We start from the raw sequence: 23,525 nt of genomic DNA, 5'->3' as shown, positions 1-23,525 counted from the left end.
GCAATGATGGTGCTCAGATCCTCTTGGCTGCACTTTGTCAATAGATCTTGGTTTGAGATTGTAAAGATAAGGTTGGGAAATCTTGTTTAAATATACCTGTTAAAAGATTCCCATGTCAGCCAAGCCCAAAGAGAGAGGGTTATAATTCAAACCTTTTAAATTAATCCTTTGGAAAAGAAGGAAGCATGTTGAAAGAATAAATGCCCCAGGTACCAAAAGATAAAATTATAATGAAGACACATAAGATGAATACACTGAAAGTGAATGAAACCAAAGTCTATTACACTGAACAATGAAGGTGTGGAAAGGGTTATTATATAAGAGAAAAGGAGATGGTGTTCCAGATTCACAAGAGTAAAAAATGGGTGTTGGATACCAAAAGGAAAGAAATAATTTCAGGCCACACCCAGACTCTGTTAAAAATCAGTGGAATAGCATCCACTGGGCCTGGTCCGAGTTTGGCCCCTTGGTTTCTTTTCAGTGGGGTGGTAGCGTTTGCTAGAGTAAATTTTGGGGAAGACCACGGTGTAATTGTTACAGTGCCATGAGTCCTGGAAACTATGGCAACAAATAAGAAAAGCTCAAGATTTGTTTGGTAACAAGTAAAAACAGCTTTGAAGCCCCCGGCTTTTGACTGTAGGGCCAAACTCCTCCCTCACATGTGTACATGCAATGCCCATTGTCTCCAGTGGGAGATGTGAGAATATATAGAATTGGGCCCATAATTTTTGTTGGGGAGCATCATGACCCTCTTATATCCTGAGCTACTGGCTCTCCCCTCCCCCACATGCTTCTACTTGCAGGCTATGACTCTTGTAAGTTTTTAATTTTTGGTCCAAAGTCTTTGGGCCTGATTCATTACTTTTCACTTCTGTTTTATACCCGTGTAACTCCATTGAAGTCAATGAAGTAACACCAGTGTAAAACTGGAGTAGCTCAGTGATGAATCAAGCCCTTTATGTTTCGGGAGTGCTTTGCCATCACTTCTCTCCTTTTAGACTCTTATCAGCAAAGTGCTTAAGCATGCACTTAACTTTAAGCATGTGAGTAGTCCCACTGAAATCAATGGGACTAACTCACATGACTAAAGTTAAGCACCTGCTTAAGTGCTTTATTAGATCAGGGCCCGACAGCTTGCCCCATACTATCTGGACCGTATCACCTTAGGAAGTATTGTCCCCATTTTACAGATGCAGAACTGAGGCATAGAGTAGATGAAGTGACTTGTCCAAGCTCACATATTGAAAGCAGGTCTCCTGAGCTTCAGTCCAGTGCCCGAGCTACTAGGTCATCCTTCCTGTCCTTTTTGATACAGAGCCATGCACCCCCATAGTGAGTCCACCCATTTGGACCTTTTGGTCCCTGCAGTGTTGTCACTGCTCCCAAATGACAGCCTCCTTTACAAACCTATGGGCTCATCTCCTAAGACTCCACATACGGTTTTTGCAGCTGTTCAGCAGAATAATCAGTCTCATGCCAAAAACGTTAGAAATATTACAGCCTCAGCAACCATGGCTGTTTTTTTCCCCTTTCATGCTTTAGATTCTGTTCTGTGTGAGTGGCTGCTCCACTCCCACAAATGTTCTTGAGTTACTGTTGCCTGTATTCTAAGGTGATAAGATCACGGTATTTGGGGTCAGGAATGAATTTCCCCCACGCATATTGGCAGGGAGCTGGTGACTTGAGGAAGGGACATCTTTTAGGGTCAGGTGTGCATATCCCACACGTCCAGCTTTCTGCCACTGCAGAGGCCTCGGGCAGTGGCAAATCTCAGTTCTAGCCAACTAATATAGCCAGGGTCGACAGGGCGTGGTGGGGGAAGCCGGTACAAATTACTAGGGCCCGGTGGTCTGGAAGGGGGCCCGGGGCCCGGCTTCCCCCCCCCCTTGTCGGCCCTGTTTAGCCAGTCCACCCTTGCTGGGGGGCCCGAAAAAATTTTTTCACCGAGGCCTGAACCCGCTCTTGGTGGCCCTGATATAGCCTCAGTTCTATAGCCTCAGTTCTGCAACTCATAATTTGAGTATTACTTATTTGCACAAGTAGTACCATTGAATTTCCTGGGACTAGTCATGGGAGCAAAAATTACTCTGGGTAATGCTTGCAGAATCAAACTCCTTTGTTTGTACATTTCACTCTTCTTGAAAAAGCACAGCCTAGCTTTGTGGTGTAACACGCTTTGCCTTCCTATCCCCAAGCACTCCGCGGCTGAATCACCCAGAACACAGGAGTGCAAAAACAAGGGACTGTCAGCTCATTGCAACAGCCACTGCTTACCTGCCTTTGTGTTTTTCCTTCTCTACTGGAAGAAAAACCTACTGTACCTGCCATGTCCTTGTTTACATTGTCATGCTCAATCACGCACAAGGACATCGTAAGCTGTTGCATACTTTCTGGCTTCTCTTTGGGTTAATGTTTGGCAATCATTGGTCTGCTTATTTTTAACTTGAGCATTAAGCACTAAGCATTATACAACATCCACCGCAGTCATATCAAGTGACCACAGGAAAATGCAAAACCGTGTTAAAAATTTTTTCTGTACAACAGTTTGATTCTTGACAATAGTCTGCATATAATAACATCGTCGGCCATCATTGCTTCATAATGCATTTCTAAGCAAATGTTTTATTATACTAATGGTTTTTCAGTATTCTAAACAAGGGATAAACAAATGATTTGGATCAGTTTAACAAGGGCTAGATTGCTAGCAGGCAGCTTCTCACGAGCTGCTTTTGAAACATTTTGGGATTTCTTTAAAAGACTAAACAATCACTGTAATGGTAGGAATATATTTGTCTACTTCTAATTAATCATAGACATTGACTCGTAAAATAAAAAGATAAAAATTGACCATTGTGTATAAATTCTATGCCTGATCTACCTTTGCACTATGGTGCCTCAGACCTCACAAAAGAAGCAAGGCTGGGCCTGGTCAGCACTTGGAAAGGAGACCGCCAAAGAATACGGGAAGAAGTGGTGCTGGGGACTCAGTAACTGGTGCAGTTCCCTCTGAGTCAGGTCTGAGCGAATGCATCCATCTGCTGCAAGGAGACTACAGCTGCCTTCTTCTGGATGAGACATAAACCACAAGTCCTGGCCACTTGTGGTGGTTAAAGCTTCCACGGCTCTTTTGATAAGACTAGGAGCACTAGCCCCGGAATCTTGGCCAAATTCTAGTCGAGGTAAATTCCATGCTGGTGATTATGAGTGTTTATTATTAAATCCCACCCAGCAGATTCAGTTCCACCCTGTTCTCTTCACTTCCTCTCCTCAGCTATGGGGCCAAGTTGCTCTGCTTTGCTAGGGCACCCAAAAGATGGTTGCACTTCATTGTTGTTGGAAAAGATCAGTCTATACCGTGCGTATTGCACAGAGTGCTGTGAGATTGAAAGGGCCTTGTGATTCTGAGCTGAAAGGGGCTGTAGAAGTGCAAAGTAGTATTAGTGCTAATGCAAACCGCTGCTCGCTGCATAGGTTGAACTATAAACAGCTAACTTCTTGCCAGCTGGAATCCTTCATAATTTAAATGAATACATTAATTCCATAAAGGAGATCAGTCTGTTTCACTACAGCCCAAGTTCTGCCCTTGGATGGTTGCCCACTGATTTCAATAGGAGCCGTGCACATGTGTCTAAAGACAGAATTCGGCCCTTAAAGTGTGAGCTGTTGTGGAGACTCAATTAATGTGGGCAAGCCCCCTTTCGTGGCTGCTTCTAATTGGCTTCCTTTGTCATTCATGAAAGGCTGGAATTTTTTCCACTCCACAACTAGCCCCATAAATATATGAAGTGCTCTTATTTATGTAGCTTACTACACAGATCTGTGGAATTGTAATAACAGAGCGTAGGTCACTGCTGCAGAACAAAACTATAATTGTATGTCATTTAAAAACCAAGGATACTAGATAGTTTTCTAAGGGCTCAGACATTTTTATCCCCTTTGTGGCTGTTAGGAGAACATGATCTTTCTTTTTTTCTCTTCCCAGCTGTCCCTTTCTGCAGACCTTGGCTCTAGCCCAAAAGGACCAGTTCGCCCAAGTTGGGCTACTCACCAATCAACAGGGTACCCTGTTACCAAAGCAACAGCTAAGATCCTAGCTCAAAGTGCCCAGTGGAATGCTGGGATACGACCAACCCCTGTTCGAGCTCCAGTACCAAAGCTGAGTGAAAGAGGGAAGAAGGCCTTTGCAAGGATGAGCAGAAGTTCTCCATGTTAGTAAGCTGTTCCATCTCGTTCTTAAGCTACCAAAGAGACTACAGTTCTCTGAGTTTGGAGTTGGGAAGCCAAATTGATTAAGGATTGCAGGATTTGACCCTTACATTTTTTAAGAGAGTAACCAGTTCAGTGGATAAAGAAACCAGAGCGGGCACAGCAGAAGGCATCTGATATGGCGCCTTGTAGCATTTTCAAAGAGAAACTGCAGGTGCAGTAAATGGAAGTGGATTGACAGCGTTTATTAATGATTCCCTATGGGAGGAGGGTATGGAGTGGAGTCCTGTGGGGATCCCTTCTGAGCTCCATACCATTCAGAGCCTTCCTTTGTGACTAGGAGCCAAGGGTGATGATCCAGAACTTGGTGTGATCACAACTCCCTTGCTTTGTGAGGGGGAGGATTTAAATGCAATCCAATCTTGATACACTGGAGAAGGGGGTGGAATCGAGACAAACGAGAAGTGGGGCACGTAGGAAGGAATATGCAAATGCATCTATATGAACTGGAGGAGGGGCACCCCAGACTGCAGTCAAAGAGTTATAGAGGTAGGTATACACTGCATATAAATCAACAATACAGTGCCTATATATAAAATAGGGCCCTTATCCAGCAGTGAGGTCACATGGACAGAGCCCCAGTGAGGCTCTGCATTGGTCAGCAGTCCATACATGAGAAGCTCATTGCAGGATCGGGGCCTTCAACTGTATTAATTAATTAGCATATCACACGTCCTTCAAATGTGGCAATGATTCTGCTCCGTTTGACACCATTCTGGCTCCTGGGGCAATACTGCACTCAGTCTTGAGTACTGCAGTTCAAAAAAGGACACAGGAAAATGGGAGTGAAAGCAGAGTTGATCCACACAGAGAAGACTCTTAGAAAATAAGCTGAGAGGAAAGGGGAAGGAGGGAACTACTGTCTCCAAACACCTCCAGGCATCTTGTAAAGGAGACGGATGAATTATCCTCACTAAACTATAAGGATTTCACAAGAAATGATGAGCTGTATTAAGTGTAATTTAGGTTGATTGCTGGGCAAAACTACATAACCCCTTGTAAAAGAGAGACAGCCAAGTTCTTCTTTACCGTTCGCATCTTCAGGGACCTCTTCTGGATCTCCGCAATCTCCTCTGTGCTTTTCTTAAGGTGAGCTGACCAACATTGGACTCAGTTCTCCAGATGAGAGTAGTTTGCCATATTCCCATGATGCTGGAAGTGCAGGCAGTAGAATTAGGGATATTTGTAACAGGACCAAATTCTACAAAATGAGGTACTGATTTTGCAGTTTAGAAGTAATCTACACGTCCATTCAGTGACTAAAACAATCTATAGCAGCTGCTAGTCTCAGGATTTTCTCTTTATCCATTCTAGCATCCCCACTGTTCGAAGCTCAGCCCTGGCAAATTCCTCCATCGGACCATGGATCTGACGCAGAGTGAGGGAGTGAAGTTTCAGTGCAATTCATCCCAGTCAAACCAGCTCATCTGCCCAGCTTTCAGAAGATGCCGATCACGTCCCCTGAGTTACCGTGAAGAACGGATGTTACTGACATTTAAGAATCATGCTCAAAGTCTCAAGGATCCAGCTCCATTTTTTTATATCACTTGTCACAATAAGAGACTTCCCCCCGACCCTCATTGAGCTCACTATACAATGCGGAGAAACAGGCATAGAGACCCTGAGGGAGATTTACTAGTATAGCTCTGGGCTAACTGCATTGCAGCCAGTTTACACGGAAGGTTTTTGGGGCAGGGACTATCTTTTACTATGTATATGTACAGCACATAGCAGAGTGGGCCCTCACTATGGTTGGGATCTCCAGGCGCTACCATAATACAAATAAGTCATGCAAAACTAGGGTGAGATCAGAATTTGAATCAGTATCTTGTTTGCTATCTTGCCTTTTTTCAGTAGGTTTTCTTGTCTCGGCTGCTTTGGATGCTGATGCCTGATTCTGCTTTCACTCAGTGTATGTCTTCACTGCAGAGTTAACTTGGGCAATTGGCACCCGGGTTAGTCTAACCCAGGTGCAAGCCGCCACACTGCGAAGCCTTACTATCTTACTGTGTCCTCACTGGTGCTGAACTCCCATGTATGTGTCATTAGGACTTTGGGGGCATATCCCATAGTCCTGTGTGCTGCAGTATGCTGAGCTACGCTGATTCTTTCCCAGTGAATTGTGGGAGAATTTGTCTGTCTTTCTGGGCGCAGGGGGGATTGTGGGAAGGCACTGCAGGATTACCAGCACTGGAGTGATTTAGGCCTGGTCTACACTAGGGGAGGGGATCGGTCTAAGTTACACAACTTCAGCTACGTGAATAACATAGCTGAAGTCGACATACTTAGATCTACTCACCGCGGTGTCTTCACTGTGGTAAGTTGACAGCTGACGCTCTCCCTTCGACTCCGCCTGTGCCTCTCGCTCTGGTGGAGCACCGGAGTCGATGGGAGAGCGCTTGGCGGTCAATTTATCGCATCTAGGCTAGACACGATAAATTGACCCCCACTGGATTGATCGCTGCCCCTCGATCCAGCGGGTAATGTAGACAAGCCCTTAGACTGTGTCCTCACTGCAAAGTGAGTGGTTACAGCCTGAGTGAATGTGGAGCCCAGGATCTTACTTATCCCCCAGATGTGCCTGCTAGCCTGGGTTGAAACTCCCCTGAACTCCGGGGAGAGGTTTGTGCATGGATGGGAAGGTGGGTTAGGGCTAAAAGCCAGTTAGGAGCTCAGGTTAACTCTGCACTGAAGACAGACCCTCTCCAAGGATTGACTCCATGACTTCAGTGGTGTGACTTCTGATTTACACCAGCGTGAGAGCAGAATCAGACCCCAAACTTTGGCTAAAAGAGTTGCATGAGATTTTCCATGTGGCGCTGATACCAATATGATTGGCACAGAGAAGGTGAATCGGGCACCCATGCTTACCTTGTTCATGATACAAGAACAAGAGAGAAGGCAGCAAAACTGAAAGGCAGCAAATTTAAGACTGATATTTTACACAACATGTAATTAACCTATGGAATTCTTTGCCACAGTATATCATTGAGGTCAAGAGCTTATTAGGATTCAAAACAGGATTAGACACAGTAACTTTAGATAGAAAGAAATCATGCTTCAAGGCACATGTCAGCTACTAACTGATGAGGGTTTAGAATAAGCTTCCTTTGTGAGCAAGGTTATTCTGTAATTGTCCACTGCAAGATTTCTTGTACCTTCCTATGAAACATCTGACACTGGACACTGTCTGCGCCAGGATACCAGACTAGAGGGACCACTTGTCTGGTCCAGCATGGTAATTCCCATGATCTGGTTCTTTGTCTCTAGCTGTGTTTTGTAATGTGCTATGTATATTTCTAACTCCAGATCAGTTAACTAGTAATTAGCTCATCTCCTTTTCCCACTCTTGACTCTGTACCTTCTTTCAGGCTGCTTGGACCCAAGTCTCTATGGGATTCTTCACATTTGAGTTATGTTAACAGCAGTCATCTTGGGTGGGGATTCAATGAAGAACCAACCTGATTTTGTCACTCCCCTGCCTTAAATAGGCTTTATATATGGCGGGAATCTATTGTCTTCCAGTGTGATTCCCACCCTCGGCCAGTGGAAAAATACTAATATTATCATGGTGTGCAGTATCAGGTGACTTGATCACATGACCCTACAGCTATAACTCAGAGTCTGTTTGCAGCATCCCCAGGAAGGCTTTCCCAGTGAAAGTTTAGCATCTTCTAAGACCTATTGTTCTTCCTAATGGCCCTTTCCAGCCAGCAATCTAGGCCTTGTCTACACTGCCACTTTACAGCGCTGCAACTTTCTTGCTCACGGGTGTGAAAAAACACCCCCCTGAGCACGCCACGTTTCAGTGCTGTAAAGTGGCAGTGTAGAGAGTGCACAAGCACTGGGAACCATGCTCCCCTCGTGGGGGTGGGTTTTTAAGGCTCTCTCCCAGCGCTGGTGCCGCGACTACACAGCGCTTTAACGTTGCTAGTGGAGACACACCCCTAGACTGATTGTATTCTGTCTAGTGGGCGTGCCCCAGGTGTAAACACATTTGTAATAGCTGTACAGACAATATTCCTAACTTCAGATACAAAAATGATACATGTAGACAAATAGGATAATCATATTCAGTAAATCATAACCTTTCCAATGATATCTCACATGACCCATCTTGAATAAAATACATCATAATTATGCCATACTCATATCATAATATCTCTATGAAGAATATGTCACAGTAACAATTGGAGCATTTGGTCTAAGCAGGGTTCTCAACCTTTTCCATACTAGGTTCTCTTTGCCATTTAGCATTATGGGAAGGGCCAGATGGTCATCCTCCCCACCCCACCCCGGCCTCCTAGATTGAAAACCCCTGGTCTAAGGCAAGAGAGCAGCCTAAAAAGTGCTCCAAGGAAGGGGGCATAAGCCAGTGTGGACATGGGGAAAATTAAAGCCCTTGAGGTATGCCCACTAGTGGCTGTCCTTTTCGCCCTTCTGCAGCACCTTCTTCCTACAGGCCCATATACAGCTGCCACCATCTCTCCTTTCTGTCCACTGGCTCTCCTGTCTCCTCTTGTTTTTTCTCATTGTCTTTTCTTTTGTGGATTTCTCTCTCTCTATTTGCGGATCTACTTGTTTTTTGTCCTCCTGCTCCCCTACCACATTCCCCCATTCATTAGGATACGCGTTGCTCTGGATGGGAACAACCAGTGGTATCCCCTGCAGGACTGAGCTGAATGTCACAGAAAAAAGAGAAGCTTGAGTGGGCAGGATACTGTGTGAGCCTATGGCCATGTACATGACAGCGGCTTCCCTGGATGGCTACTCTAGTGGTCAAGGCATGACCAGGGAGAAAAGGCAGGTTGCGTTCAGATGCCTGCCTGCTGCTTTCCCCACAACAGACGCATGTTTGAAGGGGACAGCAGTACAGTGGATCTGGGGCTCATGCAGTATTCCTTGGCCGCTCCTCAGTGAAGCTCTGCTCCACGCCCATGCTTACTTAGCCTAGCACAACTTTGGGGTGGTAGCACCACTGTCTGTGTAGGGAAACAGAGGTAGCAGGAAAAAACCATCCTGATGTGTAGAAAGAACGGTAAATATGGCAGGCGACCAGCTTGGCTTAACAGTGAAATCCTTGCTGACCTTAAACGCAAAAAAGAAGCTTACAAGAAGTGGAAGATTGGACAAAAGACCAGGGAGGAGTATAAAAATATTGCTCAGGCATGCAGGAGAGAAATCAGGAAGGCCAAATCACACTTGGAGTTGCAGCTAGCAAGAGATGTTAAGAGTAACAAGAAGGGTTTCTTCAGGTATGTGAGCAACAAGAAGAAAGTCAAGGAAAGTGTGGGCCCCTTATTGAATGAGGGCGGCAACCTAGTAACAGAGGATGTGGAAAAAGCTAATGTACTCAATGATTTTTTTGCCTGTCTTCATGAACAAGGTCAGCTCCCAGACTGGTCAGCTCCCGCTGGGCAGCACAGTATGGGGAGAAGGTGACCAGCCCTCTGTGGAGAAAGAAGTGGTTCGGGACTATTTAGAAAAACTGGACGAGCACAAGTCCATGGGGCCGGATGCGCTGCATCCGAGGGTGCTAAAGGAGTTGGCGGATGTGATTGCAGAGCCATTGGCCATTATCTTTGAAAACTCATGGCGATCGGGGGAGGTCCCGGATGACTGGAAAAACCCGGGGAAGAGGAGGGGCTGGGGCAGGGATTTGGGGAAGGAGTCGAATAGGGGCAAGGAGGGGGCGGAGTTGGGGCGGGGACTTTGGGGAAGGGGTTGGAATGGAGGTGGGAGGGGCAGGGGTGGAGTCAGGGCAGGGCCAGGGTCAGAGGGGGGTCGAGCACACACTGGCGCCATTAGAAGTCAGCACCTATGTCTGTGGGGTTCCATTGTTGAAGATGATTGTGGTGTCCAGGAAGTTGATGCTAGTGTGGGACTGTTCCAGGGAGAGTTTAGGATGGGTGATGGTTGTTGACATTGTGGGGGAAATCAATGAGGAAGTTTAAGTTGTCTATCCCGAGGATGAAAATATCATTGATGTATCTGAAGTATATCATTGGTTTAGTGGTGCATTTGTCCAGAAAATTATTCTTCAAAGTGGCCCATGAAGAGGTTGGCATATTGGGGAGCCATCCTAGTACCCATCTAACAACAAATACTTTCTCCAACCCATGGAAACAGCCATGGGTACTAGGATGGCTCCCCAAGAAACACTTGCCTTACCACACCTACCTTCATAGATACTTCTGATACTTTTATCTCTTCCTCTGTCCTAATTTCCAGGCATCCTTTGTCCCTCTCTCCCAATCTCCTGCCCCTTTACACCAGGTTTCCAGCTGTTAACTCCTTCTCTTCAACCATACAGTTAATATATTTATGGAGGAATCAGGATTTGAGCTACTCTTGCCAATTTAAATACTTTGCTGCCACCTAGTGCTGAGTTAATATTATTAAACACCCAATCTGGTAAATAGATAAAAGTGTATATTAACTTTAAAATGTGGAGGTCTTCTTTGGTGAACTCAGTCATGACTGATTTATGAAGAAAGATTAAAAGCTGTAGATAGATTAGCTGTTGGTCCACTGAGGAGCTGAAGGCAGCAATGTGACTGCATGCAAGAATCTGAAGACTGTAGATACCTAAGAGAGAGAGGAATTGTTTAGCATAGTAAAAGGGGTTTGTCTCTTCCTTGTTGTACAGCTGCTAGCACACGAAGCCCCAATTTCAGCGGAGGCTCCTAGATGTTACAATAAATAATAACAATAAGAATAATAAGAAATAATTAGACAGACTGGAAAGAATTTAAGACAGGGAAATTTTAAACTGAATACCAGGAACTAATGGGTATGAATGGTGAGATCTAGATTGTGCAATATTCTCCCAGGTGAAATGGAGGAAACCTCATTGCATGAGTTAGTCAGAATGTACTTGAATAAAACACTGGCAAGTTGACTGTAAAGAACATCCCTGCACTGACCACCAGGCATTAGATGGCACCTAATATGTCTTTTTCATCTCCAGCATCTCTGCGTCGGTTGTGTAACTGTAAACCTGCCACAGACCTAATCTTGCACCCACTGAAGTCAGTTATAACAAATCCATGTGCTGCTTCAGACACAATCAGAACCACCTGCCTCTTTGTGGGGTGAGAGACTAGCTTTCCCTGGAAATCAGACGGAGCAAGTGGTGCAGCAGTGGCAGACAACAAAGAAGGGCAGGGAGTCCAGACCAAAGAGGTTTCCTCTGACCCCAGTGGGTGATGCAAAGCCTGTATGTGCTCCCTAATGTTATCAAACTTGTGGGGCAGCAGCCTCCCCACCAAAGAGTGTCTTATGACAGGTTGGGGTCTAGAGGCTGGAGAAAATCTACTGAGATGCTGTACTTCAGCTGCTCTCTATGTTTTTGTTAAAATGTTCTAGACCAGTGGTTCTCAATTTTTTTGTGTTGGCGACCCCTTTCACCCAGCAAGCCTCTGAGGGCGACCCCCCCTTATGAATTTAAAACATTTTTTATATTTAACACTATTTTAAGTGCTAAATGTATAACCCCATTGTTGAAAATGGATTTACCCTTTCTCACCATTTTAAGGTTAAGACTAAAACATATTTTTATTGAATTATTGTTATAAGCAGAAAAGTTAATTTTTAAAATAGTTACTGTCTAATACTGGTGTGTGTGTGTGCGTGAAGAAACTTTGTCAATGTCTACTTTTCACAGCAGACTTAGCTCTCCACTGCAAACCTTACTTCTGTGCTGCTGCTGTATTTGTATGTTGGTTAAGATCACTTTTCACAGCCTACCAGCTCTGAAGGCAGTGGCCAGCAGCAGCTGAGAAGTAAGGAAGGCAATGGGGGAAAATGTGATATTAACAAATGTACAAATATCATTTTTCACAGCAGACTTAGTGCCCCATTGGCACCCTTACTTCTGTGCTGCTACTGACAGCAGGCTCTGCCTTCAGCTGGAGAATGGCAGCTGCTGGCCAGGTGCCCAGCTCTGAAAGTATTGCTACCAGCAGCAGCACAGAACTGAAGAAGTAACGGTGGCAACGCCATACCATGCCACCCTTCCTTCTGCCAAACATTTGACCTTTGCGCTGAGAGGGGTGGCTAAGGTAAACTTTGGGGTGACTATAGCCCTCTGCCCTGTCCTTGCCTGCATGTTAAATTATAAATTAGGGGTTTTTTGGCTGATCTTCGTGTTCTGATTAGTCTGCAATTTAATGCAGCTCTTCAGCTACTGAATAATCAAGCCCTCTAATGTTGTTTCAGTCCCAGAGTTGGCCTTGGGGAAAACGGTGCCCTGAGCAAACTTCTAGTTTGGCGACCTTTCTTTGGAGGTGGAGTGGGGTTGGGGGTGGAGCTAGTCTGGAGGGGCTCAGGCTGTCGGCTCTACCTTGCATGGGGGCTGAAAGCTCACAACCCCCATGTAATAACCTTGCAACCCCTGAGGGTTGTGACCCCCAGTTCTAGAAGGGTGCTGCTAGGGATTCTATATTACATTTTCTAGCCCAGCTGGATCTTTGTTCTAGAAAATCCACCCTACCCGTTCTAGATTAGATGCTGTAGCCCAGCTGCTCTCTATGTTCTAGCTGGGATTTTCCAAAAGGACTACACTGGGGGTTCTAGATTAGATGCTGCAGTAGAGCTGCTCTGTGTTCTAGCTATGATGTTCTAGAAAGACTGTACTGTAGGTTCTAGATTAGATGCTTGCAGCCCCACCAGCCTGCCTTCTAGCTGGGATGTTCTAGAAAACCTGCACTGTGGGTTCTAGTTTAGAGGCTTGCCATCACACCAGTCTGCATGCTAGCAGGGATGTTCTGGAAGGCCCACACTGTGGGTTCTAGTTTAGATGTTTTCCGCCCCACCAGCTTGCCTTCTAGTGGGGATGTTCTAGAAGGCCTGCGCTGTGGGGTTCTGGATGAGACACTGCAGCCCCCAGCTGCCTATGTTCTAAAAGGCCTGCACTGCGGGTTCTAGATGGGGTCTAGATGGGATGTTGCTGGGCTCTGCGGTCTAGCAGGGATGTTCTAGGTGGGCCGCACCGCGCTTCTCCAGCAGAGTGATCAGCCATAACTAGAAGTGCTGGTTTGCCCGTGTAAGGAGCCAGAGCAGCAGTAGCTGCTACGCATGCGCCTTAAGCCCGGCGTTGCTTTGCCTTAGCGTGGCGAGAGGGCATGGCCTTTTACGACGGCATGGGCAGAGATGGCATTGCTTTACGGCGGGAGCTGCTCGCCTCAGTCGTGTGGTGGGGTGGTCCAGTATAGCAGCACAAACAGCAACCCTCCACTTTTGCAACTAGTTGGGACACAAATACAGAGAATTATTTTTTCAAATTAAAAAACCTTTATTATTATAATCTGGTATATAAATCAAACGTTTTCTTTTGGTTCCATGATGTTTTGAACAACAAGCATTTAAACAATGTTATTTTTTGGTAAAGAAGTGAACTATGCACACTTTTTGCACTTGTATTCTTTCTTCTCATCAGTCAGATTTTCTGGATTGGTTCCTTCTGGAATGCAGGGCAGATATGCCCACCTCTTGCAAGAATCACACTGGACCTTTGATAAGTAACAATTGAGAAAATGAAATCCCAGAAGTTATAATGTTACACATACTTTGCATTCACTCATGCTATTCCTGCCACATGTCAGCATTACCTAAGATATGCCTATCAGCATGATGAAAATGTTTACTGATGTGGAATTTGTACAAGAATCCTGATCCTTAGGCAGTTTATGGCATTTGTTTCTGATACAATTCTATGTTTCTTACCATCGTGACCCCACCCCTTCTGGGGGCCACGAGCCCACCCCACACACCTTGGCAAGGACGCCGGTGCAGTGCACACCGGTAATCTCCAGCATTTACTTTCACCCCAGATAATTACACATAAATAACAAATGATAATGGCAATTTGGTATTCAATACCTTTAAGATGAGTGGTCCGCAGTTGTGGCCATCACTTTGTCTGGGATGCTGAACAATTTTACTCTTCCAATCAGATGAGGATTTGCTAGTTAATCATTTGATGAAGTATCTGAAATTTTTAGAGAGTACATTAGTGGACTGCATAAATGAGCTTTGCTTTCCTTTTTTTCCCCCCTCCGGTTTCTGGACATAGGTACAAATCCATTCCATCTCTGTTTAAATTAATGATTGCAATGACTTATTGCTCATACACACACACACACACACACACTTGCTTTCATATTATTGTCTCACTCTTACACAATGTATCACCTGATCTGCTGTGCCCCATGTTGATAATAGCACCTTCTCAATCATGCAACATGCTACTGTTTCGTGTCCACATTCTATGAAGTCCTTACGCAGACTCAAATCACACAAGTTCACTCAAAGTCCATTACTAAGCATATTCAGTACAAGTACATGCTGTTTCAATTTTTATTTGTAACTAATAGGAAGATATTAGTCTCACTATTGTTACATTCCCTGAAATTTTTTTTCACAGTAACAGTTCATGTACACTGTAAAAGTAAGTATCTAATAAATCACCTCCAATTCCTCAGGCATGTTCTTTCATATCTCATCTCATCACACAAGGGGTCAATTATTAACAATTCCTTTTTTTACATCAAGACTATCTGTAAGTGTAAATATATGTACAAATTATATTGGTAATGTGATGATTTCAAGAATTTTATAATGATTTATCAAAAATCATTCCATTAACATTCTCATTTGTAATGTCTCACTAACACACAAGAGAACAGCATATTGTGAAATCATTGATAAATTCATTACAGACTGTATTCTTCCAAGTTTACATTAACAACATAACTTCACAGTAGCATTTTATTTTTTACATTCACATTCCACTTTCCTTTGCATGCACTGAACTCACTGAAAACCCTTAACACGGGAAATTATATCACTGCTACCCAGCTGTGTTACAAATCTCTTATATAGTGCCACATTTATTGCCCATAATCCAGAAGTACAATACAAAACATCTTACCGCAAGAACCCAATGACCTGTTGTGTGGTAAGGAAGCAATAATATATCATTTTGAAGAATTTTATTCTATATTCATTTAAAAAAAAATTAGAAATGCAATTATAGTTTCCAGTGAAGCAAACCGTGAAATGTAGATCAAGGGATGCTTAGTGTTACAAATTAGATATGTAAGAGAGTCATGTAAAAACAAAAAGATTTGTAATCAATGTGCTCTGTCTTACTTAATGTAAAAACTGACTAAGCTGTTCGCATACTTGTGTTTAATTAATGGACCCACTGAACTGTACAGCAAAACTAATGTGGCCCTCAATTAGTCAAGTATTGTATGTCCGATATACACCTCCAAATACATTTCAGTAAATGTTTGGCAGCAGTAAATACACTGAAATGTTGCAATTTCAGGTTTATGTTGATATTTCAAGGGTATTTGGACTTAAATATGTTGTACCCCATATTAAAAGAAGCCCTCTGACGATTCCCATTTAGATTTGCTGGGAGCGCTGCTGTTTGCTAGACAGAGGCAGCAGCCGCCCTGCATAATGCCAGATGAGCTCATCTGGGCTGAACAATGAGGCGCCCGTCCGTCTGGAAGGGCAGGTGCGATTTGCCTGCACAGCCCTCCCCAAGCAGGGAAACCTCCAGCCTCCCTAGGGCTGGTTCAGCTTTTAAAAGCTCGATGCATTTCTTGGCCCTCCAGCTGCTGCCCAGTTCTCCTCTCTCTCACCTGCCCCTCCCCCATCTGAAATAAATATTTAAAGACATCACAAGGAAAGAACGTTTCCTGCCTCCATCAATAAAGCAGACTGCGCCCCCCCCCTCATTTCCAGCACTGACAGCACCCCCCGTCCCCTGGCTGCTTCCTCAGGTCTCGCTGCTTTGGTGCCTGCTGTTCCCGTCTAGCAAGGCAGGGGAAGCTGTGACGTTATTGATATAATCGGGGACCATATAGATCATTGTTGCAACCAAAGTCCTGTAGCCTCACCAAATCTTGTATAAAGGGGGTCAAATGAGGTGTCTAAGACAAGGTTATGGTTTGCTGGTTATAATTATGCTGTCTATATGTGTGTATCAATTTTGTAGTTGAAGTTATGAATATTGGCTCTATACTGTCTGTATTTCAAACTTATGCTATGCTTCTGGGTGACATCCCAGACAAGCTGATGTTAGCTCTGCCTAGCCTGCTTGATGGCCCATTAAGGACCATCAGCTATACAATGAACCCATTGAGAGAAGGCAGATACGCCTTGTAACTCAGCAAAGTATGCAGGGACTGGCCCATGTGACTCCAGACTCCATTTTGCTGTAATTTTCCACAGTGAGAACAAAGAGGTGTTCTTACACCTGGAAAAGACTATATAAGGCTGATGCCTCATCTCCATTTTGTCTTCAATCCTGCTTCTTACCTCTGGAGGGACTTCGCTACAAACAGAAGCTCTACACCAAGGACTGATGACCCATCCCAGCTGGGGATGTATTCCAGAGACTTGATTTGAACCTGCAGTTTATTCTATCTCTGCTGCAAGCCTGAACCAAGAACTTTGCCATTACTGTATGTAATTGATCCCATTTAACCAATTCTAACTCTCATCTATATCTTTTTCCTTTTATGAATAAACCTTTAGATTTTAGTTTCTAAAGGATTGGAAACAGTGTGATTTGTGGGTAAGATCTGATTTGTATATTGACCTGGGTCTGGCGCTTGGTCCTATGGGATCAGGAGAACCTTTTTTCTTTTACTGGGGTATTGGTTTTCATAACCATTTGTCCCCACAACGAGTGGCATTGGTGGTGATACTGGGAAACTGGAGTGTCTAAGGGAATTGCTTGTGAGACTTGTGGTTAGCCAGTGGGGTGAGACCGAAGTCCTCTTAGTCTGGCTGGTTTGGTTTGCCTTAGAGGTGGAAAAACCCCAGCCTTGGGCTGTGACTGCCTGTTTTTAGCAATTTGTCCTGAATTGACACTCTCAGTTGGGTCCCGCCAGAGCCGCATCGTCACAGAAGCCTCTTTGGAACGCTCCGTCTCTGGGACGTCCCACCTGGGAACCCCCGGGCCAGGCCCCTGCAATCCCGTTCCGCCCCAGCTGGCTTTCAGGTGGGGCTGCCCCCAAAGGTGACATCCTCGGGGCATGTTCCGGAACAGGGAGTGACCCTAACTGACCCCACTCGGGGCTAATGGAGTTTTCCACCTAAAGGTGGGTGGGGTGCGTGGACAGGGAGGCAGCGATTTGCAGCCAGATGGGAAGTGGGATCAGAGACCCGCCTGTGCTCTGGGTACAGCCCGCGAGCCTTGAACACAGCGGGCCTGATCCTGATCCCACGTACACTGACTTTGCCCCCACGCAAACTCACTTCAGTGGGGCTACTCCTCATTGACACCAGCTGGAGATCAGAATCAGGCCCAATGCACCTACTGTGGGGTTGAGAAGGAAAGAAAGACAGAGACAGAGAGAGAGAGAGAGAGAGAGAGAGAAACCCCCATGCAATCCAGGTTATGGCTAGACAGATTAGTAGGAAAGAAAACGTCAAACATGCAGGATCCAGCCCCAGAGTAAAGACTGGCCCCCACTTTTGAAAGGAAAGAACCAACCAGTGCATTTAGATTTGGACTCACTGCACTTTCTCCCTGCCCGGGTGGATGCACCCACCAGCTGGGCACAGGCAGCCCTGCTCCAAGCACAGATGAGCTCTGGGATGATGATAAGGAAGGAGCTGGCGCCCAGCTGTTGGGGTGGAGCTGGGCGTCTCTCTTGGAGTGGTCCAGTGGCTACCACTCCTGGATGTGGCTACCACTCCTGGATGCTGCTACAGGCACCGGAGCCTGCACCTTGCCAAGCAGCAAAGCAAAGTGGGCCCTCCCAAGGGCTGAGAGCAAGCCAGCACGTGGGAGTCAGACAGGACAGACAGACAAAGAGGGAGCCTGCAGCTGGACACACCCAGTGACGGGGAGCCACTCTGCATGGGGGGATCGCGGCGCTTTCAGCCCCAGCCCGGGCTTTTAGGAGACATGGAATAGAAAGATGGCAAATGGTGCCAATGGGTTTTGTAAAACCCCCTCGCGCCACTTCCTCCCCATGGGATTGTCCTGCCCCAGGCACAACCCACCTGGGATCCCAGGGTTCAAACCCACCAGAGCAACAGACCCCCCCACCCCCCCGCTGGCCTCCCTCCCTGAGCTCTCACTGCTTCGCTCCCACTGCCTTCCTTTGCTACTTATCCCCAACGCTCAACGCCTGGGCTGTCGCTCCCAGTGCTAGTCACTTAATGCTGTTAAAGGCTTCTACCAGGAAGCCCAACATGCCAGGATCTCGCTATGACAACACCCCCAAACCAGCTGATCTGCCGAGACGATGGTCTTTCCTGATTGGGCAGTCTCTTGTCAGGGAAGCAAGGATTGGCTGAGTAACTCCTTGCAGGCCAGGTACCCAAAGGATGATGTCACACAAAGAAGCTATTTTCAACTCGGGCTCTAGTGTGAAAGGGGCTGGGAGAAAGCAAAGCCGACTGGAGAGATCCGGGGCAGCTTTGGAGAATCTGGCCCTGCCCCCTATTAATGGACATTAGAGGGGTGCCCAAATGCACCAGCCAGGATCATGCTCCCTTTGACGGGGTGTCCACACAGGACTGGAAGGGGTTAAGGTGCCCAGGCAGGCCTATTAACGCCATAGGCTACACCTGGAGGAAAAGCCAGGGAGCAGGGAATTGATGGCAAGCAGGTTCAGCTGGGCAGGAATAGGCCAGGCCTATAAAGCCAGAAAGCTGGCAACAGACAGGGCTGCTGCTGGGAAAGGGCAGCCCCTCCCTGGGAAGAGGGGGAAGTGTTTGGAGGCTGCAGAGATGCATAGGCTGCAGTCACTCCCTGGGAGGAGGAAGGAGTATTTGGAGCTTGTACTCCCAGAGGAAGGGGGGTGCAGGAGAACCAGGAGTGGTAGGAAGCAGTCCAGGGAAGGAGCCGTGAGGACTAAGAGAAGAAAGCCAAGAACTGCTGGGCTGAGGATCCCTGGACTGGAACCCAGAGTAGAGGGCAGGCCCAGGTTTCCCTACCAGCCACCGAGGGTGAGGCATAGACCAGAGGGGCAGTGAACAGGAAGACTGCCAGGGTCATTGCAGGAGTGACAGAGAATTGAAGGACTGTACTCCAGCAGGGGGGGAAATTCTGAGTGACCTGACCAGGGGGCTGAGTCACAAAGAGGAGGATGTGGTTCCCAGAACAAGAGAGGAGCTGCAGCCTGAAGAGAACAGACTGTGTGACGGCATGCAACCATGGAAAGGGTGTTGACCTTGGAGCTAATCCACGGAGTGACCAGCAGGAGGTGTCAAACGAACACCCCGTGAGTGGCACACCCGGTCACACTCCCATTGTGCCACGTGCTGAACTTGCATCTACAGGGGGACACGGTCCCTGCCCTGAAGAGACTCCAATGTCCAGCTCCTGCTCCCTCTGCAAAGGGGACCTGAGCCACCATTAAACAAAGAGACAGAGGGTGAAAAATCAGCCATGTCTCACTCAATCCGTGACACACCCAACAGCGGGGTCAGATTCTCAGTGGTTTAATTCCCTTGCCTTCAGGGGAGTGAGGCCTCCAGGGAACCCGACGCATACAAGATGAAAAAGACTAATCCAAACTATACATATAAAATGATGGGGTCTGAATTAGCTGTTATCACTCAAGAAAGAGATCTTGGGGCATAGTGGATAGTTATCTGAAAACATCCACTCAACGTGCAACGGCAGTGAAAAAAACTAACAATGTTGGGAATCATTAGGAAAAGGATAGATAACGACAGAAAATATCATATTCCTCTATATAAATCCATGATACAACCACATCTTGAATACTGCATGCAGATGTGGTCGCCCCACCTCAAAAAAGATATATTGGAATTGGAAAAGGTACAGAAAAGGGCAAAAAAAAAAAAAAATGATTCAGGGTATGGAACAGCTTCCATATGAGGAGACATTAATAGGACTGGGACTTTTCATCTTGGAAAAGAGACAACTACGGGGGATATGATAGAGGTCTATAAAATCATGATTGATGTGGAAAAAGTAAATAAGGAAGTGTTATTTACTCCTTCTCATAACACAAGAACTAGTGGCTATGAAATGAAATGAATAGGCAGCAGGTTGAAAACAAACAAAAGGAAGTATTTTTTCACACAACACAGTCAACCTGTGAAACTCTTTGCCAGAGGATGTTGTGAAGTCCAAGACTATAACAGGTTTCACAAAAGAACTAGATATATTCATGGAGGGTAGGTCCATCAATGGCTATTAGCCAGAATGGACAGGGATGGTGTCCCTAGCCTCTGTTTGCCAGAAGCTGGGAATGAGTGACAGGGAGAGGATCACTTGATGATTACTTGTTCTGTTCATTTCCTCTGGGACACTTGGCATTGGCCACTGTCGCAAGACAGGATACTGGGCTAGCTGGACCTTTGATCTGACCCAGTCTGGCCGTTCTTATGTCCAGGCTAGTTTTAAAAGTCTGAAATAACGAGACTTCCCCGCTATCCTATAGCCCCCACCGCATCTCCCCAGGCATTTTTCCTGGTGCTCAGGGTAAATCGTCCTTTTCTTAATTTCACCCCAGTCCTCCTAGTTATACCCTCCACGCTCCATCCTAAATCATTATTATTATTTGTATTCCTGTAGCACTAGGAGCCTGCCCCACTGCGCTAGGTGCTGTACAAACACAGAACAAAAAGACTTATTCCCCACAGCGTTTATCATCTCAGTATAAGGCAAGAGACCACAGACAGATGGAGGCGGGCAGCTGGGGAGTACAGGGAAATGATCAGACAATACTGGTCGGCGTGGCAGGCTGTGGTATCAGTGCACCAGCAGCCTGACGGTTCTCACTTGTTTTCTGCAGGCATCGTGGCGCAAGAGAGTTCTGAGGGTGGATAATGAGTTCGTTTTGCAGGCGTTTATGGGGAGCTCCTCCCAAGAGGGAGGGGCCACACGTATTTAGAACCCCTTAGGTTCCTTCACTGTGCCGCCAACGCAGAGAGACACGGTGCAGATTTTAAAAGGCTCAGCCTCCACCACCAGGGCCAGATATTCAAAGGTGCTCAGCACCCAACATGCCGACTGCCTTTGAAACTCTGGCCCTGGGTCATTTGCTTAGTTAAGGCCTGCCTGGTTCGCTCTCAGTCTCTGCGTCTGTGAGACATTCCTCCTCTCAGTTCACAAAGCTGGACAGGAAACTTCATGATCCTTTTTGACCAATCCCAGCACTGAAACGAGCAAGGATAGACAGCGCATAAAGTTTTTACTAGGCCAAGCCAGTGCAGACTAAATGAGGCCAGAGCTCCCAAACTGCCCTGGCCTTGCTGAGCTAGCACCTATTCCCACATGGCCCAGCCAAATAGCTTCAAATCCTGGCATTTATTTTAAATAAACCTCAGAAATTCCACTAATAACCACATGAAGGAACCCTTCCGGTCATGCTGTTAAGCACTCCAAAGTCAGATGCTGCTGGTTTTCTTACAGTCCTAGGTAAAGTTTGGGGTGGCTGCCTATTATTAATATTACAGTAGCACCTAGAGGCCGTGACAGAGATTGGGACCCACCATGCAAGGAGCTGTACAAACACATAGCAAGAGATAATCCCAGGTCTGAAGAGTTTACAGTCTAAATGGGACATAAAGGAAGGATCATTATCCCCATTTTACAGTTGGGGAATGAAAGCACAGAAAGACAATATGAGCTGCTCAAGGTCACACTGCGGGTTTGGAGCAGATTTGGGAACTGACCCTAGATCTCCCGAGTCCCTACCCAGTGCACTAACCACAGGCATGTCCTTTTCCTAGACCAATGGTGGGCAACCTGTGGCCCATCAGGGTAACCCGCTGGCAGGCCGCGAGACATCATATTCATGTGATTGTTTACTTATTGATACAATGTACACTTTCATGTACCATCACAGTAAGTAGCCTACCTTTCCATCTGCTTTCTCGACCACACGGCTCAAATATGCATCAATAACCTACAACACGTGATGAAAGAAAAGGCACAATTTAAATAATATTTGATTAATCAATCCTGTTACCATACATGTTTAGTGGTACTTAAATGTACCTCATCACTTTTCCAGCTTCTTGCTTTCAGGCAATGAAATGAAGAGCCATATAATTTGATTTTTCTCACTTTGGCCTCCAGTCTCTCTGTGTGTTTGCCGGTCATTACAAATTTGAGTAGAAAAAAAAAGTAACACATATTACATGCATGGTAATACAGTTTCCTTTTTCTCTGTTTTACTACTGTGAATGCAGCCACTTTATACATGAAAACCTTTAACATAGTTCCATTTATGAAGTATGTTAAAAATTTGTTTAAGAAAGGTGTGGTAACCAATTACCTTTCAGAATCCATTGCTTGTCTTCCACCTCCTCCATAAGCATGTCATCAAAATTGTCATCAGCATCACTTGTATCATTGCTTGAAACATCTTGCCTTATATACTCCTCTTCTTCTTTTGCTGTGACCCCTGTTTTTCACTGTGCTGTCATGAGACTTGTGAGATACAGTGCCATCCACTTTTCTAATGTCTTCTGAGGGTGTTTCTGGTTCAATGTCACCAACTGCAATTTCAGTTCCAATGTTTTTCTCTGATGTGTTTTCAGCAGCTAATGTTGGTGGCTCTTTAAATGGTTTTAAGTGTGCGATACTATACATGGTTCCTAACAGTTTCCATGAGATGGTTTGTAATTTCACTCTCTTACCCTCAACAGTCGTAATTTTGTATGGTCCCCGATAGGTAGGTTACAGCGTTCCTCCTTTTCTTGTTCTCTTTCTAGCATTCAGAAACAGAACACAGTCCCCAACATCAAATGTTATTTCCCCATATTTAGAAGTCTTTCTTTTAGCATAATGTCTGTTGTGTTTCTTGTGCTTTAGAAATGTTACTTAGAGCCAGAGCAATGTCAGCATCATGTCTCGATTTCATATTTATGCTGTACTCTTTGCAGAAATCTTCTCCGAATGTATTCATATCTGGGATCTTTGTAAACAAATGGAGAAGGGGTTGTATTTGTATAATGAAGACACACTGAATGCCATGTGTACATGAAAGGTGCTGGTAATAATATACACTTAGCGTGTAATTCTATGAGACTTCTTCTGGAAACACTGGGTCATCACAAAACATTAGTCGAAAGGGTGAAATTTTTGTTGTTGCGTGTACTTTAGTTCACAAAGAAAACAAAATGGGGTCAAGTAATTCATCCCAATTACTCCCATTGTCATCAACCATCTTCCGCAATGCTCTGTAACAAATGCTCATTGATTTGTTTGTTTAAAAAAAAGGACACGTACGGTCTTGACT

General features: G+C 45.6%; 1 protein-coding gene across 1 annotated transcript in view; it reads left to right on the top strand.

Moving 5' to 3' along the window:
* Positions 1-5,648, top strand: part of FBXO16 (F-box protein 16) — a 32,410-nt gene extending 26,762 nt beyond the window's left edge. The window contains exons 7-8 of the mRNA XM_065402212.1: positions 3,983-4,208; positions 5,581-5,648. Of these exons, the coding sequence (XP_065258284.1) occupies positions 3,983-4,208; positions 5,581-5,648 (294 nt within the window). The remainder of the gene's footprint in view (positions 1-3,982; positions 4,209-5,580) is intronic.
* The last annotated feature ends 17,877 nt before the right edge of the window (positions 5,649-23,525 follow it).

The sequence above is a fragment of the Emys orbicularis genome, chromosome 3, assembly GCF_028017835.1.
Source record: "Emys orbicularis isolate rEmyOrb1 chromosome 3, rEmyOrb1.hap1, whole genome shotgun sequence".
Lineage (NCBI taxonomy): Eukaryota > Metazoa > Chordata > Testudines > Emydidae > Emys > Emys orbicularis.
The sequence above is the reverse complement of the archived record's forward strand: the minus strand, read 5'-3'. Positions and strand labels throughout refer to the sequence as shown.